This window comes from Oncorhynchus masou, chromosome 7 (assembly GCF_036934945.1).
Source record: "Oncorhynchus masou masou isolate Uvic2021 chromosome 7, UVic_Omas_1.1, whole genome shotgun sequence".
NCBI lineage: Eukaryota > Metazoa > Chordata > Actinopteri > Salmoniformes > Salmonidae > Oncorhynchus > Oncorhynchus masou.
In genome coordinates this window covers 5,585,794-5,605,793 of record NC_088218.1, presented here as the reverse complement: position 1 = coordinate 5,605,793, position 20,000 = coordinate 5,585,794, and the positions used below count along the sequence as shown (strand labels likewise).

General features: G+C 45.8%; 2 protein-coding genes across 2 annotated transcripts in view; one reads left to right on the top strand and one right to left on the bottom strand.

The window, feature by feature from the left end:
- Window positions 1–20,000, top strand: part of LOC135542929 (dystrophin-like) — a gene marked incomplete at its 5' end in the record, with an annotated part of 841,859 nt that overhangs the window by 231,056 nt on the left and 590,803 nt on the right.
- LOC135542898 (dystrophin-like) overlaps window positions 1–20,000 on the bottom strand; it is a 264,431-nt gene that overhangs the window by 151,866 nt on the left and 92,565 nt on the right. Inside the window, 1 exon segment of the mRNA XM_064970044.1 lies at window positions 12,408–12,526. Within this exon segment, the coding sequence (XP_064826116.1) occupies window positions 12,408–12,526 (119 nt within the window).

Here is a 20,000-nt window from a genome sequence, read left to right as displayed (position 1 = left end):
CTCTGTTTTTTTGTTAATTCTTTCCAATGTGTCAAGTAATTATCTTTTTGTTTTCTCATGATTTGGTTGGGTCTAATTGTGTTGCTGTCCTGGGACTCTGTGGGGTCTGTTCGTGTTTGTGAACAGAGCCCCAGGACCAGCTTGCTTAGGGAACTCTTCTCCAGGTTCATCTCTCTGTATGTGATGGCTTTATTATGGAAGGTTTGGGAATCGCTTCCTTTTAGGTGGTTGTAGAATTTAACAGCTATTTTCTGTATTTTGATCATTAATGGTTATCGGCCTAATTCTGCTCTACTTTCATTATTTCTCCTACTCTCTCTGTCTCCTACTCTCTCTTTCTACTACTCTCTCTTTCTACTACTCTCCTACTCTCTCTGTCTCCTACTCTCTCTGTCTCCTACTCTCTCTTTCTCCTACTCTCTCTGTCTCCTACTCTCTCTGTCTCCTACTCTCTCTGTCTCCTACTCTCTCTGTCTCCTACTCTCTCTTTCTGCTACTCTCTCTTTCTGCTACTCTCTCTGTCTCCTACTCTCTCTGTCTGCCACTCTCTCTGTCTCCTACTCTCTCTTTCTCCTACTCTCTCTGTCTCCTACTCTCTCTGTCTCCTACTCTTTCTGTCTCCTACTCTCTCTTTCTCCTACTCACTCTGTCTCCTACTCTCTCTTTCTCATACTCTCTCTGTCTCCTACTCTCTCTGTCTGCCACTCTCTCTGTCTCCTACTCTCTTTCTCCTACTCTCTCTGTCTCCTACTCTCTCTTTCTCCTACTCTCTCTGTCTCCTACTCTCTCTTTCTCCTACTCTCTCTGTCTCCTCTCTCTGTCTCCTACTCTCTGTCTCCCTCTCTCTGTCTCCTACTCTCTAGTTCTCCTACTCTCTAGTTCTCCTACTCTCTCTGTCTCCTACTCTCTGTCACCTACTCTCTCGTTCTCCTACTCTCTCTGTCTCCTACTCTCTCGTTCTCTTACTCTCTCTGTCTCCTACTCTCTATGTCTCCTACTCTCTCTGTCTCCTACTCTCTCTGTCTCCTACTCTCTCATTATCCTACTCTCTAGTTCTCTTACTCTCTAGTTCTCCTACTCTCTCTGTCTCTCACCTCGACATCTATATCTATATGAGAACATACATAGGTTTTAATACACTGGTATGAGAGGGTTTATGTCCATGCCTGCAGCAGCAATGTGTGTCTGTATTCTGTCTGTATTCTGTCTGTAGTCTGTCTGAATCCTGTCTGTATTCTGTCTGTATTCTGTCTGTATTCTGTCTGTATTCTGTCTGTATTCTGTCTGTATTCTGTCTGTAGTCTGTCTGTATTCTGTCTGTATTCTGTCTGTATTCTGTCTGTATTCTGTCTGTAGTCTGTCTGAATCCTGTCTGTATTCTATATAAGACGCTCCCTGGTCTATTTATACCTCTGTGTTTATTGCCTCATTCAGCCTGCTAATAACCTGGCCGACAGGAACCATTTGATATCTCATTACTGCTGATGAGACTCAATCACATCGACACAATCATCACAGACATGGCACTGCTTCCTCTCTTTCCCTCGTTCTCTCTCTCATCACAGACATGGAACTCTCTCTCCTTCTCTACAATACCTCTCCTCTCCACCTCTCTCTCTACCTCCTCCTCTCTCCTTCTCTACAATACCTCTCCTCTCCACCTCTCTCTCTACCTCCTCCTCTCTCCTTCTCTACAATACCTCTCCTCTCCACCTCTCTCTCTACCTCCTCCTCTCTCCTTCTCTACAATACCTCTCCTCTCCACCTCTCTCTCTACCTCCTCTCTCCTTCTCTACAATACCTCTCCTCTCCACCTCTCTCTCTACCTCCTCCTCTCTCCTTCTCTACAATACCTCTCCTCTCCACCTCTCTCTCTACCTCCTCCTCTCTCCTTCTCTACAATACATCTCCTCTCCACCTCTCTCTCCTTCTCTACAATACCTCTCCTCTCTACCTCCTTCTCTCCTTCTCTACAATACCTCTCCTCTCCACCTCTCTCTCCTTCTCTACAATACCTATCCTCTTCACCTCTACCTCCTCCTCTCTCTCCATCTCTACAATGCCTCTCCTCTCTCTGCTTCTCTACAATACCTCTACCTCTCTCTCTCTACCTCCTCCTCTCTCTCCTCTACAATACCTCTCCTCTCCACCTCTACCTCTCTCCTCTCCACCTCTCTCTCCTTCTCTACAATACCTATCCTCTCAACCTCTCTCTCTACCTCCTCCTGTCTCTCCATCTCTACAATACCTCTCCTCTCCTCTCTACCTCTCTACCTCCTCCTCTCTCTCCATCTCTACAATACCTCTCCTCTCCTCTCTACCTCCTCCTCTCTCTCCATCTCTACAATTCCTCTCCTCTCTCTCTACCTCCTCCTCTCTCTCCTCTACAATATCTCTCCTCTCCACCTCTACCTCTCTCTCTACCTCCTCCTCTCTCTCCTTCTCTACAATACCTCTTCTCTCCACCTCTACATCTCTCTCTCTACCTCCTACTCTCTCTCCTTCTCTACAATACCTCTCCTCTCCTTTCCACCTCCTCTCTCTCCATCTCTACAATACCTATCCTCTCCTCTCTACCTCTCTACCTCCTCCTCTCTCTCCATCTCTACAATACCTCTCCTCTCCTCTCTACCTCTCTACCTCCTCCTCTCTCTCCATCTCTACAATTCCTCTCCTCTCTCTCTACCTCTCTACCTCCTCCTCTCTTTCCTCTACAATATCTCTCCTCTCCACCTCTACCTCTCTCTCTACCTCCTCCTCTCTCTCCTTCTCTACAATACCTCTTCTCTCCACCTCTACCTCTCTCTCTACCTCCTCCTCTCTCTCCATCTTTACAATACCTCTCCTCTCCTCTCTACCTCTCTCTCTACCTCGTCCTCTCTCTCCTTCTCTACAATACCTCTCCTCTCCACCACTCCCTCTCTCTACCTCTCCTTCTCCCTCTCTCTATTTCCCTCTCATCCTCTCTTCCTCTGTAGTCATGATGACGTTCAGAGGGACACATCATTGCGATAGAAAACAATGCCTCATCTATACAGAGCTGTGTGTGGAGTTGTAGCTGGCTGACATGCTGCTAGACTACAGCCACATCTGCCTTCATTAAGACCGTATCCACCAGCCACTGTAATGGATGGCACAGCAGTTAATAAAGACCAGAGTAATTGATGCCAGAGTCATCGATCACACTGCCTGTTTTCCCAGCACTGTTACTGCACAAAAGTTTAACTATTTTCCACTTGAGACGCCTGGAGCGCTTTGCCAAAAAATAGTCCACCCACACTATCTGAAAACACTGGAATTAAAGGCTTCAGTGGTACTTTGAAAAGACTCAACCCCCCCCTCTCACCTAATCCATCACACAGAGGTAACTGGAGACCAGAATAATGGGAACCATAGAAACTGATGGATGGCAGGGTGGTGTGTTGAGCCCAGAGGGAAGATAAGCGGATGGTAGAAGGAGAGAGAGTGCAGTTTAGTTGATGCTGAGGCAGAATCACACACAAGGGGTATGTCTGAAATTATGCTTTACTCCAAATATAGTGAACTACTTTTGAGTGAGTCAATATGTGGGTCCTGGTCAAAAGTAGTGCACAACACAGGGAATAAAGTGCCATTTAGGGCATAACCCAACTAATACCCTATTCCCTATATAGTGCACTACTTTAGACCAGGGCCCTATTCCCTATATAGTGCACTACTTTAGACCAGGGCCCTATTCTCTATATATTGCACTACTTTAGACCAGGGCCCTATTCCCTATATAGTGCACTACTTTAGACCAGGGCCCTATTCTCTATATATTGCACTACTTTAGACCAGGGCCCTATTCTCTATATATTGCACTACTTTAGACCAGGGCCCTATTCTCTATATAGTGCACTACTTTAGACCAGGGCCTTATTTAGGATGCACGTTGTCTTTATAGTCTCCCATCGGAGTGTGAGGTAGCTAGCCATGTTAATGAAGGTCTCAGCTGCAGCTCCAACTGGCTCTGTGCTGATTCAGTCTGTTCAGTAGACAGACAGACAGACAGACAGACAGACAGACAGACAGACAGACAGACAGACAGACAGACAGACAGACAGACAGACATCACCACAACATCCCTCAGCCTCATCAACCCTCACTCTTTCTCTCTGTGCCCCTACACTCACCACCCCACTCTGTGCCCCTACACTCACCACCTCTCTCTGTGCCCCTACACTCACCACCTCTCTCTGTGCCCCTACACTCACCACCTCTCTCTGTGCCCCTACACTCACCACCTCTCTCTGTGCCCCTACACTCACCACCTCTCTCTGTGCCCCTACACTCACCACCTCTCTCTGTGCCCCTACACTCACCACCTCTCTCTGTGCCCCTACACTCACCACCTCTCTCTGTGCCCCTACACTCACCACCTCTCTCTGTGCCCCTACACTCACCACCTCTCTCTGTGCCCCTACACTCACCACCTCTCTCTCTCTCTCTCTCTCTTTATCTCTCTCTTTATCTCCCTCTCTCTTTTTTTGCCAAGAGTGTGCAAAGCTGTCATCAAGACAAAAGGTGGCTACTTTGAAGAATCTAAAATGTAAAATATATTTGTTTTAACACCTTTTTGCTACGTGATTCCATATGTGTTATTTCATAGTTTTGATGTCTTCACTATTATTCTACAATGTAGAAAATAGTAAAAATAAAGAAAACCTTTCAATAAGTAGGTGTGTCCAAACCTTTGACTGGTACTGTATATCTCATCACATTCTATCTGAGATCTACAGACAGTTCCTTGGACTTTATGGTAGTTTCTGCTCTGACATGCACTGTCAACTGTGGGATCTCTCTCTCTCTCTCTCTCTCTCTCTCTCTCTCTCTCTCTCTCTCTCTCTCTCTCTCTCTCTCTCTCTCTCTCTCTCTCTCTCTCTCTCTCTCTCTCTCTCTCTCTCTCTCTCTCTCTCTCTCTCTCTCTCTCTCTCTCTCTCTCTCTCTCTCTCTCTCTCTCTCTCTCTCTCTCTCTCTCTCTCTCTCTCTCTCTCTCTCTCTCTCTCCTCCTCTGTACCTCTCTCTGTACCTCTCTGTACCTCTCTCTGTACCTCTCTCTACCTCTCTCTGAGGACAAACGATGATGTAGTGAGGGCAGTGTGTGTCCCTGACTGTAACCCTACAGATCTGTCTCTCTGATAATAACTGACAGAGACAGATCACATTGAGAGCATCACATATCACACACACTGCCACCAGAGCAATATATATGAATCACACACACACACACACACACACACACACACACACACACACTGGGAGCCACCAGGCAATATATATCACCAAGCCACTAGGGCGGGCTATATCAAATAGCCACGCAGGAGGTGGAGGGCTGATATATTTCACACAGCTAACAGAAGCAACATACTGTATATCACATGACCACATGGGACAAATATATCACCTAGATTCCTAGAAATAAGAGGGAGATATAACTCCCACTCCTATAGTGGGATGATATAGGATGACGTATCACTCAACCACAACAGTTATATCAACTAGAAATAAGAGGGAGATATAATTCCCACTCCTATAGTGGGATGATATAGGATGACGTATCACTCAACCACAACAGTTATATCAACTAGAAATAAGAGGGAGATATAACTCCCACTCCTATAGTGGGATGATATAGGATGACGTATCACTCAACCACAACAGTTATATCAACTAGAAATAAGAGGGAGATATAACTCCCACTCCTATAGTGGGATGATATAGGATGACGTATCACTCAACCACAACAGTTATATCAACTAGAAATAAGAGGGAGATATAACTCCCACTCCTATAGTGGGATGATATAGGATGACGTATCACTCAACCACAACAGTTATATCAACTAGAAATAAGAGGGAGAGATATAACTCCCACTCCTATAGTGGGATGATATAGGATGACGTATCACTCAACCACAACAGTTATATCAACTAGAAATAAGAGGGAGATATAACTCCCACTCCTATAGTGGGATGATATAGGATGACGTATCACTCAACCACAACAGTTATATCAACTAGAAATAAGAAGACAGTGTTTCCCCTATATTCATCTAGCAGCGGTGGCCCTCCGCTACTAAATAGTTGCCACTGTTGCAAAAAATGATGGAATTTTAAATCTATATATATTTATATTTCCGCCTCTTTGAAATGGATCTTCCTTGGTTCAACGACTGGAAGTCTATGGGAACAGCTAGCATGTTACTGCACTATCATTAGTAGCAATGTACCCCCTGTTATTATTCAAACAGCTGTGGTTATATCATAACATCAGAAACATACCACCCTTAAATAAGGGCATCACAATCACCAATCATAACATGACTGGGTAGGGCATAACATCACAATCACCAATCATAACATGACTGGGTAGGGCATAACATCACAATCACCAATCATAACATGACTGGGCATAACATCAAAATCACCAATCATAACATGAATGGGCAGGGCATGACAATGACATCACCAATCATAACATGACTGGGCAGGGCATGACAATGACATCACCAATCATAACATCCTCAATAAACCCAGTTATTAATGCAATTCATATCTCCCAGATTATCTCTTCTCATCGCCAAGGTGACCAGAATCTACTAGGACGTAGCCAATCAGCATTCTGCTCCACCATATTCCATTGGTGTATAGTTAGCGCTCTGTGATTGGGACTATTTAACGTCTCAATGAGAGCATGACACCAGTGTCATAATTGATTAGGACGGGGCAGATGACAATCTGTCCACTGAATACTAATCCATACTGGACCATGGGACTACGCCACAGTGCACAATATACTGTGGTACCATGGACCTAACACCATGCCTCAACACCACCATGGACCTAACACCATGGACCTAACACCATGGACCTAACACCATGGCTCAACAACACCATGGCCCTAACACCATACCTCAACACCATGGACCTAACACCATGGACCTAACACCATGCCTCAACACCACCATGGACCTAACACCATGGACCTAACGCCATGGCTCAACAACACCATGGCCCTAACACCATACCTCAACACCATGGACCTAACACCATGGACCTAACACCATGCCTCAACACCACCATGGACCTAACACCATGGACCTAACACCATGGACCTAACACCATGGACCTAACACCATGGCTCAACAACACCATGGACCTAACACCATGCCTCAACACCACCATGGACCTAACACCATGGACCTAACACCATAGTTCAACACCACCATGGACCTAACACCATGCCTCAACACCACCATGGACCTAACACCATGCCTCAACACCACCATGGACCTAACACCATGCCTCAACACCACCATGGACCTAACACCATACCTCAACACCACCATGGACCTAACACCATGGACCTAACACCATGGACCTAACACCATGGCTCAACACCACCATGGACCTAACACCATGCCTCAACACCACCATGGACCTAACACCATGCCTCAACACCACCATGGACCTAACACCATGGACCTAACTCCATGGACCTAACACCATGGACCTAACACCATGGACCTAACACCATGGCTCAACAACACCATGGACCTAACACCATGCCTCAACACCACCATGGACCTAACACCATGCCTCAACACCACCATGGACCTAACACCATGGGTCAACAACACCATGGACCTAACACCATGGACCTAACACCATGGACCTAACACCATGGACCTAATACCACGGACCTAACACCATGGACCTAACACCATGGACCTAACACCACCATGGACCTAACACCATGGACCTAACACCATGGACCTAACACCATGGCTCAACAACACCATGGACCTAACACCATGGACCTAACACCATGGACCTAACACCATGACTCAACATCACCATGAACCTAACACCATGGCTCAACAACACCATGGACCTAACACCATGGACCTAACACCATGGACCTAACACCATGCCTCAACAACACCATGATCAGTCATGTCCTGCTTAGGCCTGTTTACACACCAACACAGTGCTGTTTATTAACCCTACCAGTCCCAAGGCCAGAGCAAAAAGCAGCCTCTCATTGATCTGACTTTCATCGATCTGCACATCCAGCCCTTATATTTATTCTCAAAATGAAGTGTTTTAACATTGTATTTTCAGGACAACCAGGGCTACAAGAAGAACAAAAAACTATTTCACATCAAATCAAATGTATTTGTCACATACACATGGTTAGCAGATGTTAATGCGAGTGTAGCGAAATGCTTGTGCTTCTAGTTCTGACAATGCAGTAATAACCAACGAGTAATCTAACCTAACAATTCCAAAACTACTACCTTATACACACAAGTGTAAAGGGATAAAGAATATGTACATAAAGATATATGAATGAGTGATGGTACAGAGCGGCATAGGCAAGATGCAGTAGATGGTATAGAGTACAGTATATACATATGAGATGAGTATGTAAACAAAGTGGCATAGTTAAAGTGGCTAGTGATACATGTATTACATAAAGATGCAGTAGATGATATAGAGTACAGTATATACATATACATATGAGATGAATAATGTAGGGTATGTAAACATTATATTAAGTAGCATTGTTTAAAGTGGCTAGTGATATATTTTACATCAATTTCCATCAATTCCCATTATTAAAGTGGCTGGAGTTGAGTCAGTGTTTTAGCAGCAGCCACTCAATGTTAGTGGTGGCTGTTTAACAGTCTGATGGTCTTGAGGTAGAAGCTGTTTTTCAGTCTCTCGGTCCCTGCTTTGATGCACCTGTACTGACCTCGCCTTCTGGATGATAGCGGGGTGAACAGGCAGTGGCTCGGGTGGTTGATGTCCTTGATGATCTTTATGGCCTTCCTGTGACATCGGGTGGTGTAGGTGTCCTGGAGGGCAGGTAGTTTGCCCCGGTGATGCGTTGTGCAGACCTCACTACCCTCTGGAGAGCCTTACGGTTGTGGGCGGAGCAGTTGCCATACCAGGCGGTGATACAGCCTGACAGGATGCTCTCGATTGTGCATCTGTAGAAGTTTGTGAGTGCTTTTGGTGACAAGCCGAATTTCTTCAGCCTCCTGAGGTTGAAGAGGCGCTGCTGCGCCTTCTTCACGACGCTGTCTGTGTGGGTGGACCAATTCAGTTTGTCTGTGATGTGTACGCCGAGGAACTTAAAACTTACTACCCTCGCCACTACTGTCCCCTCGATGTGGATAGGGGGGTGCTCCCTCTGCTGTTTCCTGAAGTCCACAATCATCTCCTTTGTTTTGTTGACGTTGAGTGTGAGGTTATTTTCCTGACACCACACTCCGAGGGCCCTCACCTCCTCCCTGTAGGCCGTCTCGTTGTTGTTGGTAATCAAGCCTACGACTGTTGTATCGTCCACAAACTTGATGATTGAGTTGGAGGCGTGCATGGCCACGCAGTCGGCGGTGAACAGGGAGTACAGGAGAGGGCTCAGAACGCCCCTTGTGGGGCCCCAGTGTTGAGGATCAGTGGGGTGGAGATGTTGTTACCTACCCTCACCACCTGAGGGCGGCCCGTCAGGAAGTCCAGTACCCAGTTGCACAGGGCGGGGTCGAGACCCAGGGTCTCGAGCTTGATAACGAGTTTGGAGGGTACTATGGTGTTAAATGCTGAGCTGTAGTCGATGAACAGCATTCTTACATAGGTATTCCTCTTGTCCAAATGGGTTAGGGCAGTGTGCAGTGTGGTTGAGATTGCGTCATGTAGGGTCAGGTAGGGTCGAGGTGATATGGTCCTTGACTAGTCTCTCAAAGCACTTCATGATGACGGAAGTGAGTGCTACGGGGCGGCAGTCATTTAGCACAGTTACCTTAGCTTTCTTGGGAATAGACATCCTGATCCGTGACGGGGCTGGTTTTCTTTTTGTAGTCCGTTATTGACTGTAGACCCTGCTACATACCTCTTGTGTCTGAGCCGTTGAATTGTGACTCTACTTTGTCTCTATACTGACGCTTAGCTTGTTTGATTGCCTTGCGGAGGGAATAGCTGCACTGTTTGTATTCGGTCATATTACCGGTCACCTTGCCCTGATTAAAAGCAGTGGTTCGCGCTTTCAGTTTCACGCGAATGCTGCCATCAATCCACGGTTTCTGGTTTGGGAATGTTTTAATCGTTGCTATGGGAACGACATCCTCAATGCACTTTCTAATGAACGCGCTCACCGAATCAGCGTATTCGTCAATGTTGTTGTTGGAAGCAATGCAGAACATATCCTAATCCACGTGATGGAAGCAGTCTTGTAGCGTGGAATCAGATTGGTCGGACCAGCGTTGAACAGACCTGAGTGCGGGAGCTTCTTGTTTTAGTTTCTGTCTGTCGGCAGGGAGGAAAAACATGGAGTCGTGGTCAGCTTTTCCGAAAGGAGGGCGGGGGAGGGCCTTATATGCGTCGCGGAAGTTAGAATAACAATGATCCAGGGTTTTACCAGCCCTGGTTGCGCAATCGATATGCTGATACAATTTAGGGAGTCTTGTTTTCAGATGAATCCCCAGCTACAATGATTGCAGCCTCAGGATATGTGGTTTCCAGTTTGCAAAGAGTCAAATAAATAAATAAATAAACAGTTGTATTCATGCGTTTTATTGACAAATGCCAATACAAAAAATAAGATCCGCCAAACCAAAAACAAGTACAGAAATTGTTTGCTCACTGGGAAATGAATATCCAACTAGTCAGTGAAAACTGTGTGGAGTTTGTGACAGCAACTATGTAAACGTATGACAGTATTATAGACTCTGTGATCCTGGGATTTCATATGATCTATGTAGAAGAACCCCTTACAGTATTAGAGACACTATGTCCTGGGATTTCCTATGATCTATGTAGAAGAACCCCTTACAGTATTATAGACACTATGTCCTGGGATTTCATATGATCTATGTAGAAGAACCCCTTACAGTATTATAGACACTATGTCCTGGGATTTCATATGATCTATGTAGAAGAACCCCTTACAGTATTATAGACACTATGTCCTGGGATTTCCTATGATCTATGTAGAAGAACCCCTTACAGTATTATAGACACTATGTCCTGGGATTTCCTATGATCTATGTAGAAGAACCCCTTACAGTATTATAGACACTATGTCCTGGGATTTCATATGATCTATGTAGAAGAACCCCTTACAGTATTATAGACACTATGTCCTGGGATTTCATATGATCTATGTAGAAGAACCCGTTACAGTATTATAGACACTATGTCCTGGGATTTCATATGATCTATGTAGAAGAACCCCTTACAGTATTATAGACACTATGTCCTATGATCTGCTATGTGGAAGAACCTTACCTTCTAGCGACTCTTCTGTAGCTTGTGAGGTCATAGACCTAAACATGTCACATGTGCGTGTTCCTGAGAGTCTCAGCTTTTCAGAGAACGTTTTAAATAGTTTGTAGCTCAAACCAATCTGACTCAACAGACTTTTTTCTCTCACAAAACACAGCTCTAACTCAGCCCCCGTTAGATGATCCAATGTTCTGTAGCCCAAACATACAATGTGTATCCTTTCCTGTAGTCAAATGACCAAATCACCCTCATGTGGAATCATGGGTTTTTATGTCAAACAGCTAAGTTATATTTCAGTTTTCTGTGATGTATATGAAGTGTAATGTTGGGATGAAAACTCTAAATGGAAGACATTTCAACTCTATATCTGACATGATACAGGTATCTTCTTTTGTTAAGCCCATAACCATGTGTGTGAGGTGGACACTGTTGTTAAGCCCATAACCATGTGTGTGAGGTGGATACTGTTGTTACAAAGTAGATTTGTTTAAGACGACCAAGAAACAGTCTGATTGGCCCTGATTTAGCCCACTGCAGTAAAAGGTTTTAAAAGGGGTTGGAAGTCCTAAATCACGCCGACGTGACGACGGTGAGATTCACTGGCTTAAACAACAGCACAGGATAATACTGTAACTATTCCTCACTTTTGAGCCCAAGTGAAGACTGTAAATTCGGCCCCATACGGACATCATATGGGCTTCTGGTTAAATGTCGCAGTAAGAAGATGCCGAGGGGTTTCAGATGACATTATATTATAAACTGTCTCCATACAGAAGTCTCTTCCTCTCAGCGTCCAGCAGTCTGTGCCCAGGGGTCGCTCCGCCTTACTGAAAGGTTAGAGGTCAGGCTTAGGGTCTGGGTTAGGGGCCAGGGTCTGGGTTAGGGGTCAGGGTTAGGAGCCAGGGTCTGGGTTAGGAGCCAGGTTTAGGGTTTGGGTTAGGGGTCAGGGTTAGGGTCTGGGTTAGAGGTCAGGTTTAGGGTCTGGGTTAGGGGTCTGCGTTAGGGGTCAGGATTAGGGTCTGGGTTATGGGTCAGGGTTAGGGGTCAGGTTTAGGGTCTGGGTTAGGGGTCAGGGTCTGCGTTAGGGGTCAGGGATCTTACCCTCAGCGTCCAGCAGTCTGTCTATGCCCAGGGTTTGCTCAGCCTTGCTGAAGGCGTGATCCAATCTCTCCATGGCACTCTTCTGCTTCTCCACAATGCTCCAATCAAACAGCTCGGGCCTGCGGGGGGCAGGAACAGAATGAGCCAATCAGATTCATCCTCTAAACATCCTCTAGCCAATCAGACCACTCTGTTCCAGACTAAATGCCAACAGGTAAAGGAGTAGAAGAGCTGATTGGATGATGTCTGAGCAGATTAGAGCTTTTCTTATTGAATCCTGTTCTGAGGTCAGACACTAATTTGCAATCTTGCCTCGAGCCAGATAAAATAAGGAAAACCCACTGCGGAATTTGAGGGCTAACATCTGACCTGCGACCTGTGGATGAGTGTTATGGATGAATGTCTCTGACCTGACTCGACTGATTAAGATTTAACATAGTGAAAACTGATGAAATGTTGATTCTCTCTATCAGGAAAGGATGGTGTGTCCACTACCAAGTATTCTGATGAGTTTAACAGTGATTCTGTATCTCTCCCTGTGAAATGCTTCCTGAGGCTGGCTGCCTTGGGAGAGCAGTTAGTGAAACTCTGCAGGTCTATAAAGGAACCAGAAAACAGATGTTAAGAGAAGCTCCCAATTCAAATCAAATGTCATTTGTCACGTGCGCCGAATACAACAGGTGTAGTAGACCTTACAGTGAAATGCTTACTGACAGGCTCTTGCCTATAAACAGGAGGTACCGGTACAGAGTCAATGTGCAGGGGCACCGCTTAGTCGAGGTAATTGAGGTAATATGTACATGTAGGTAGCGTGACAGTGCATAGATAATAAACAGAGAGCAACAGCAGCACAACAGAGAGGGTGGAGGGGACGACAATGCAGATAGTCTGGGTGGCCATTTGATTAACTCTTCAGGAGTCTTATCTCTTGGGTGTAGAAGCTGTTAAGAAGCGTTTTGGACCTAGACTTACGGCCCAATGAAGTAAGGCCTGGACATTAGTTTGTTTTTGCCCTACGTTTTACACACACACACACACACACACACCTGCATACGCACACAACCCACCCCTCTATACTGATGTATTATGTGTTAGTGGTGTTGATACAGCGGGTGATGTATTATGTGTTGATACAGCAGGTGATGTATTATGTGTTAGTGGTGTTGATACAGCGGGTGATGTATTATGTGTTAGTGGTGTTGATACAGCGGGTGATGTATTATGTGTTAGTGGTGTTGATACAGCGGGTGATGTATTATGTGTTAGTGGTGTTAGTACAGCGGGTGATGTATTATGTATTGATACAGCGGGTGATGTATTATGTGTTAGTGGTGTTGATACAGTGGGTGATGTATTATGTGTTGATACAGCGGGTGATGTATTATGTGTTAGTGGTGTTGATACAGCGGGTGATGTATTATGTGTTAGTGGTGTTAGTACAGCGGGTGATGTATTATGTATTGATACAGCGGGTGATGTATTATGTGTTAGTGGTGTTGATACAGCGGGTGATGTATTATGTGTTAGTGGTGTTAGTACAGCGGGTGATGTATTATGTATTGATACAGCGGGTGATGTATTATGTGTTAGTGGTGTTGATACAGCGGGTGATGTATTATGTGTTGATACAGCGGGTGATGTATTATGTATTAGTGGTGTTGATACAGCGGGTGATGTATTATGTGTTGATACAGCGGGTGATGTATTATGTGTTGATACAGCGGGTGATGTATTATGTGTTAGTGGTGTTGATACAGCGGGTGATGTATTATGTGTTAGTGGTGTTGATACAGCGGGTGATGTATTATGTGTTAGTGGTGTTAGTACAGCGGGTGATGTATTATGTATTGATACAGCGGGTGATGTATTATGTGTTAGTGGTGTTGATACAGTGGGTGATGTATTATGTGTTGATACAGCGGGTGATGTATTATGTGTTAGTGGTGTTGATACAGCGGGTGATGTATTATGTGTTAGTGGTGTTAGTACAGCGGGTGATGTATTATGTGTTGATACAGCGGGTGATGTATAATGTGCTAGTGGTGTTGACACAGCGGGTGATGTATTATGTGCTAGTGGTGTTGATACAGCGAGTGATGTATTATGTGTTGATACAGCGGGTGATGTATTATGTGTCAGTGGTGTTGATACAGCGGGTGATGTATTATGTGTCAGTGGTGTTAGTACAGCGGGTGATGTATTATGTGTCAGTGGTGTTGATACAGCGGGTGATGTATTATGTGTTAGTGGTGTTGATACAGTGGGTGATGTATTATGTGTCAGTGGTGTTGATACAGTGGGTGATGTATTATGGGTTGATACAGCGGGTGATGTATTATGTATTCGTGGTGTTGATACAGCGGGTGATGTATTATGTGTTAGTGGTGCTGATACAGCGGGTGATGTATTATGTGTTGATACAGCGGGTGATGTATTATGTGTCAGTGGTGTTGATACAGCGGGTGATGTATTATGTGTTGATACAGCGGGTGATGTATTATGTGTTGATACAGCGGGTGATGTATTACGTGTTAGTGGTGTTGATACAGCGGGTGATGTATTATGTGTTAGTGGTGTTGATACAGCTGGTGATGTATTATGTGTCAGTGGTGTTGATACAGCGGGTGATGTATTATGTGTTGATACAGCGGGTGATGTATTATGTGTTGATACAGCGGGTGATGTATTATGTGTTAGTGGTGTTGATACAGTGGGTGATGTATTATGTGTTGATACAGCGGGTGATGTATTAGTGGTGTTGATACAGCGGGTGATGTATTATGTGTTGATACAGCGGGTGATGTATTATGTATTAGTGGTGTTGATACAGCGGGTGATGTATTATGTGTTGATACAGCGGGTGATGTATTATGTGTTAGTATAGCGGGTGATGTATTATGTGTTGATACAGCGGGTGATGTATTATGTGTCAGTGGTGTTGATACAGCGGGTGATGTATTATGTGTTAGTGGTGTTGATACAGCGGGTGATGTATTATGTGTTGATACAGCGGGTGATGTATTATGTGTTAGTGGTGTTAGTACAGCGGGTGATGTATTATGTGTTAGTGGTGTTAGTACAGCGGGTGATGTATTATGTATTCGTGGTGTTGATACAGTGGGTGATGTATTATGTATTAGTGGTGTTGATACAGCGGGTGATGTATTATGTGTTAGTGGTGTTAGTACAGCGGGTGATGTATTATGTGTTAGTGGTGTTAGTACAGCGGGTGATGTATTATGTATTCATGGTGTTGATACAGTGGGTGATGTATTATGTATTCGTGGTGTTGATACAGTGGGTGATGTATTATGTATTAGTGGTGTTAGTACAGCGGGTGATGTATTATGTATTCGTGGTGTTGATACAGTGGGTGATGTATTATGTATTAGTGGTGTTGATACAGCGGGTGATGTATTATGTGTTAGTGGTGTTAGTACAGCGGGTGATGTATTATGTGTTAGTGGTGTTAGTACAGCGGGTGATGTATTATGTATTCGTGGTGTTGATACAGTGGGTGATGTATTATGTATTCGTGGTGTTGATACAGTGGGTGATGTATTATGTATTAGTGGTGTTGATACAGCGGGTGATGTATTATGTGTTAGTGGTGTTAGTACAGCGGGTGATGTATTATGTGTTAGTGGTGTTAGTACAGCGGGTGATGTATTATGTATTCGTGGTGTTGATACAGTGGGTGATGTATTATATATTAGTGGTGTTGATACAGCGGGTGATGTATTATGTGTTAGTGGTGTTGATACAGCGGGTGATGTATTATGTGTTAGTGGTGTTGATACAGCGGGTGATGTATTACGTGTTAGTGGTGTTGATACAGAGGGTGATGTATTATGTGTTAGTGGTGTTGATACAGCGGGTGATGTATTATGTGTCAGTGGTGTTGATACAGTGGGTGATGTATTATGTGTTGATACAGCGGGTGATGTATTATGTGTTAGTGGTGTTGATACAGCGGGTGATGTATTATGTGTGGACTTGTTATTGGGTTTGAGTTGGTTCTTCATGGGTGAGAAAGGATGCACCTTAAAGGACACGTAAATAACAGTTTCTGAAGTCTACTGTCATGAATTCTGATGGGAATTGTACTGAAAAACAATGTGACCTGGAACAGAGGTTGTTTTGAACATTTTTAAATATTTAGTCTAAGTAAAGGTGAAGAAAGGGAAAGAGCTGAGGATCAGCTAGCAGGTCATCTACCCACAGGAACCAAAGCAGCATTCTTCACCCTTCTTTTATTTCCTGTAACCTTTAACCTCTGTGTTGACCTCTGTCCTGACTTCCTGCTGAGGCGGATCAGCCTCACTTGAAAGACCAGAGGTTGAACGGTGAATGTAACAAGTAATGCAGATATTTCTGACGAAGTGTATTGCTGCTTTGTTTTGATTTAGTTTCTCTCTCTAAGGGTTTTATCCATCCACCTCCATCTACCTCCATCTACCTCCATGTACCTCCATCCACCTCCATGTACCTCCATCTACCTCCCTGTACCTCCATCTACCTCCCTGTACCTCCATCTACCTCCCTGTACCTCCATCTACCATCATCTACCTCCCTATACCTCCATCTACCATCTACCTCCATCTACATCCCTGTACCTCCATCTACCATCTAACTCCATCTACTTCCATCTACCATCTACCTCCATCTACTTCAATCTACCTCCATCTATCTCCCTATACCTCCATCTACTTCCATCTACCTCCATCTACCATCTACCTCCATCTACCTCCCTGTACCTCCATCTACCATCTAACTCAATCTACTTCCATCTACCATCTACCTCCATCTACTTCCATCTACTTCCACATACTTCCCTGTACCTCCATCTACCATCTACCTCCATCTACTTCCATCTACCTCCATCTACTTCCATCTACCTCCCTGTACTTCCATCTACTTCCATCTACCTCCCTGTACCTCCATCTACCTACATCTACTTGCATTTACCTCCCTGACCCTCTACCAACCTGACCATCTACCTCCCTGGAACCTCCCAAACCCTCAAAATCCCTGGTACCTCCCTGACCCTCTAACTCCCTGAACCTGTACCTCCCGACCCTCTACCTCCCTGACCCTCTACCTCCCAGGCCCTCTAACTCCCTGACCATCTAACTCCCTGGTACCTCCCTGGCCCTCTCCCTGACCCTCTACCTCCCTGGCCCTCTACCTCCCTGACCCTCTACCTCCCTGACCCTCTAACTCCCTGGTACCTCACTGACCCTCTATCTCCCTGGCCCTCTACCTCCCTGGCCCTCTAACTCCCTGGCCCTGTACCTCCCTGGCCCTGTACCTCCCTGACCCTCTACCTCCCTTGCCCTCTACCTCCCTGACCCTCTACCTCCCTGGCCCTCTACCTCCCTGACCCTCTACCTCCCTGACCCTCTACCTCCCTGACCCTCTACCTCCCTGACCCTCTACCTCCCTGACCCTCTACCTCCCTGACCCTCTACCTCCCTGACCCTGACCCCTCCCCCTGGCCCTCTACCTCCCTGGCCCTCTACCTCCCTGACCCTGTACCTCCCTGGCCCTCTACCTCCCTGACCCTCTACCTCCCTGGTCCTCTAAATCCCTGGCCCTCTACCTCCCTGGCCCTCTACCTCCCTGACCCTCTACCTTCCTGACCTTCTAACTCCCTGGTACCTCCCTGACCCTCTACCTCCCTGAACCTCTAACTCCCTGGTACCTCCCTGACCCTCTACCTCCCTTGCCCTCTACCTCCCTGACCCTCTACCTCCCTGACCCTCTACCTCCCTGGTGACTCTACCTCCCTGGTGACTCTACCTCCCTGGCCCTCTACCTCCCTGTCCCTCTACCTCCCTGACCCTCTACCTCCCTGACCCTCTACCTCCCTGACCCTCTACCTCCCTGACCCTCTACCTCCCTGTCCCCGGACTTCCCTGGCCCTCTACCTCCCTGGCTCTCTACCTCCCTGGCCCTCTACCTCCCTGGCCCTCTACCTCCCTGGCCCTCTACCTCCCTGGCCCTCTACCTCCCTGGCCCTCTACCTCTCTGGCCCTCTACCTCCCTGGCCCTCTACCTCCCTGGCCCTCGTTTCAGTAATGGCGTTCACTACGGCCCTGTCCCTCACCACTTCTACCTGAGACCTGAGTCCGAGCCAGCAACTTGTGTACGTGGAGGCTATTGACTGCTTTTCTCTCAGGAGTGCAGCATGAGTCCTGAGACCGAGCACGTGAAGCGAGCATGGAGAGATCTTGTCTGCTGATCAAAAATGGAGGAGACAAAATGGACAGTGACGGATGGTCAGGTGAGAGACTCGTCTGGTTGGGAAAATTAGTCTATCCCCCAGATATTGACTTCGGGACACCATCAAGGACCACCCACTGTGACAGGCATGAGTTACATGTGTGTCGCTGTGAGTAGAAACTGTAAAGCCCTCTGAAGAAGGAAATGAAGAGATGCCAGAAAAAGGAGTGTTGGGAGGGGGGGGGGGGGGGGTCAACCTTGCCGTAATTGATTTGGGATTGCCAATACTGACTTGTTATTGGTATACCAGTCAGGACGGTGCATGGCAAAGACCAACAGGGGACTGTTAGGCTACTGTTGTAACGACTTCCATCGTAGTCGGCCCCTCTCCTTGTTCGGGTGGTGTTTGGGTGGTGTTTGGGTGGTGTTCGGGTGGTGTTCGGGTGGTGTTTGGGCGGTGTTCGGTGTTTGGCGGTCGACGTCACCGGCCTTCTAGCCATCACTGATCCATTTTTCATTTAGTCTTTTGTCTTGGTTTGTCTTGTCTTCCTTCCCACCTGGTTCCAATCCCATCAATGACATGCTGTGTATTGAACCCTATGTTTCCCCTCATGTCCTGGTCAGATTGTGTGTTTGTATGTTCGTGTATTATGTATTGGGGAGCAACGGGATCTTGTACCCGTGTTGTGTATTGAACCCTATGTTTCCCCTCATGTCCTGGTCAGATTGTGTGTTTGTATGTTCGTGTATTATGTATTGGGGAGCAACGGGATCTTGTACCCACTTTTATTTATGTTTTATTTTGGTTTTGGAGTTTTGTTAAGTGTATTAAAGGACTCCATTTATACAGAGTTGGATTCTCCTGCGCCTGACTTCCCTGCCACTTACACACACGTTGTTACAACTGTGAAAAGCGAATGGTTAGAAATGTAAGATAAATCAGGTTCATGTTAACGTTAGCGGGATATGTACTGTATATTTCTCTCTCCCTGTATGTCCTGGCAATGTCTGTTTGTGCTAAGTTGAAGGGTCAAAATGGTGAATTAAAATGGTAGACTCAACGTTCATATCTGTTGATAATACTGATGTCAGACTGCTGAAGGTACGAGGACAGAGAGTGTTGCCGCTTTATCGTGTGAAAAACGGACTTCCCTGGTGTTTATAGAACATTGGTGGTGTGAAAAACGGACTTCCCTGGTGTTTATTGAACATTGGTGGTGTGAAAAACGGACTTCCCTGGTGTTTATAGGACATTGGTGGTGTGAAAAACGGACTTCCCTGGTGTTTATTGAACATTGGTGGTGTGAAAACGGACTTCCCTGGTGTTTATAGGACATTGGTGGTGTGAAAAACGGACTTCCCTGGTGT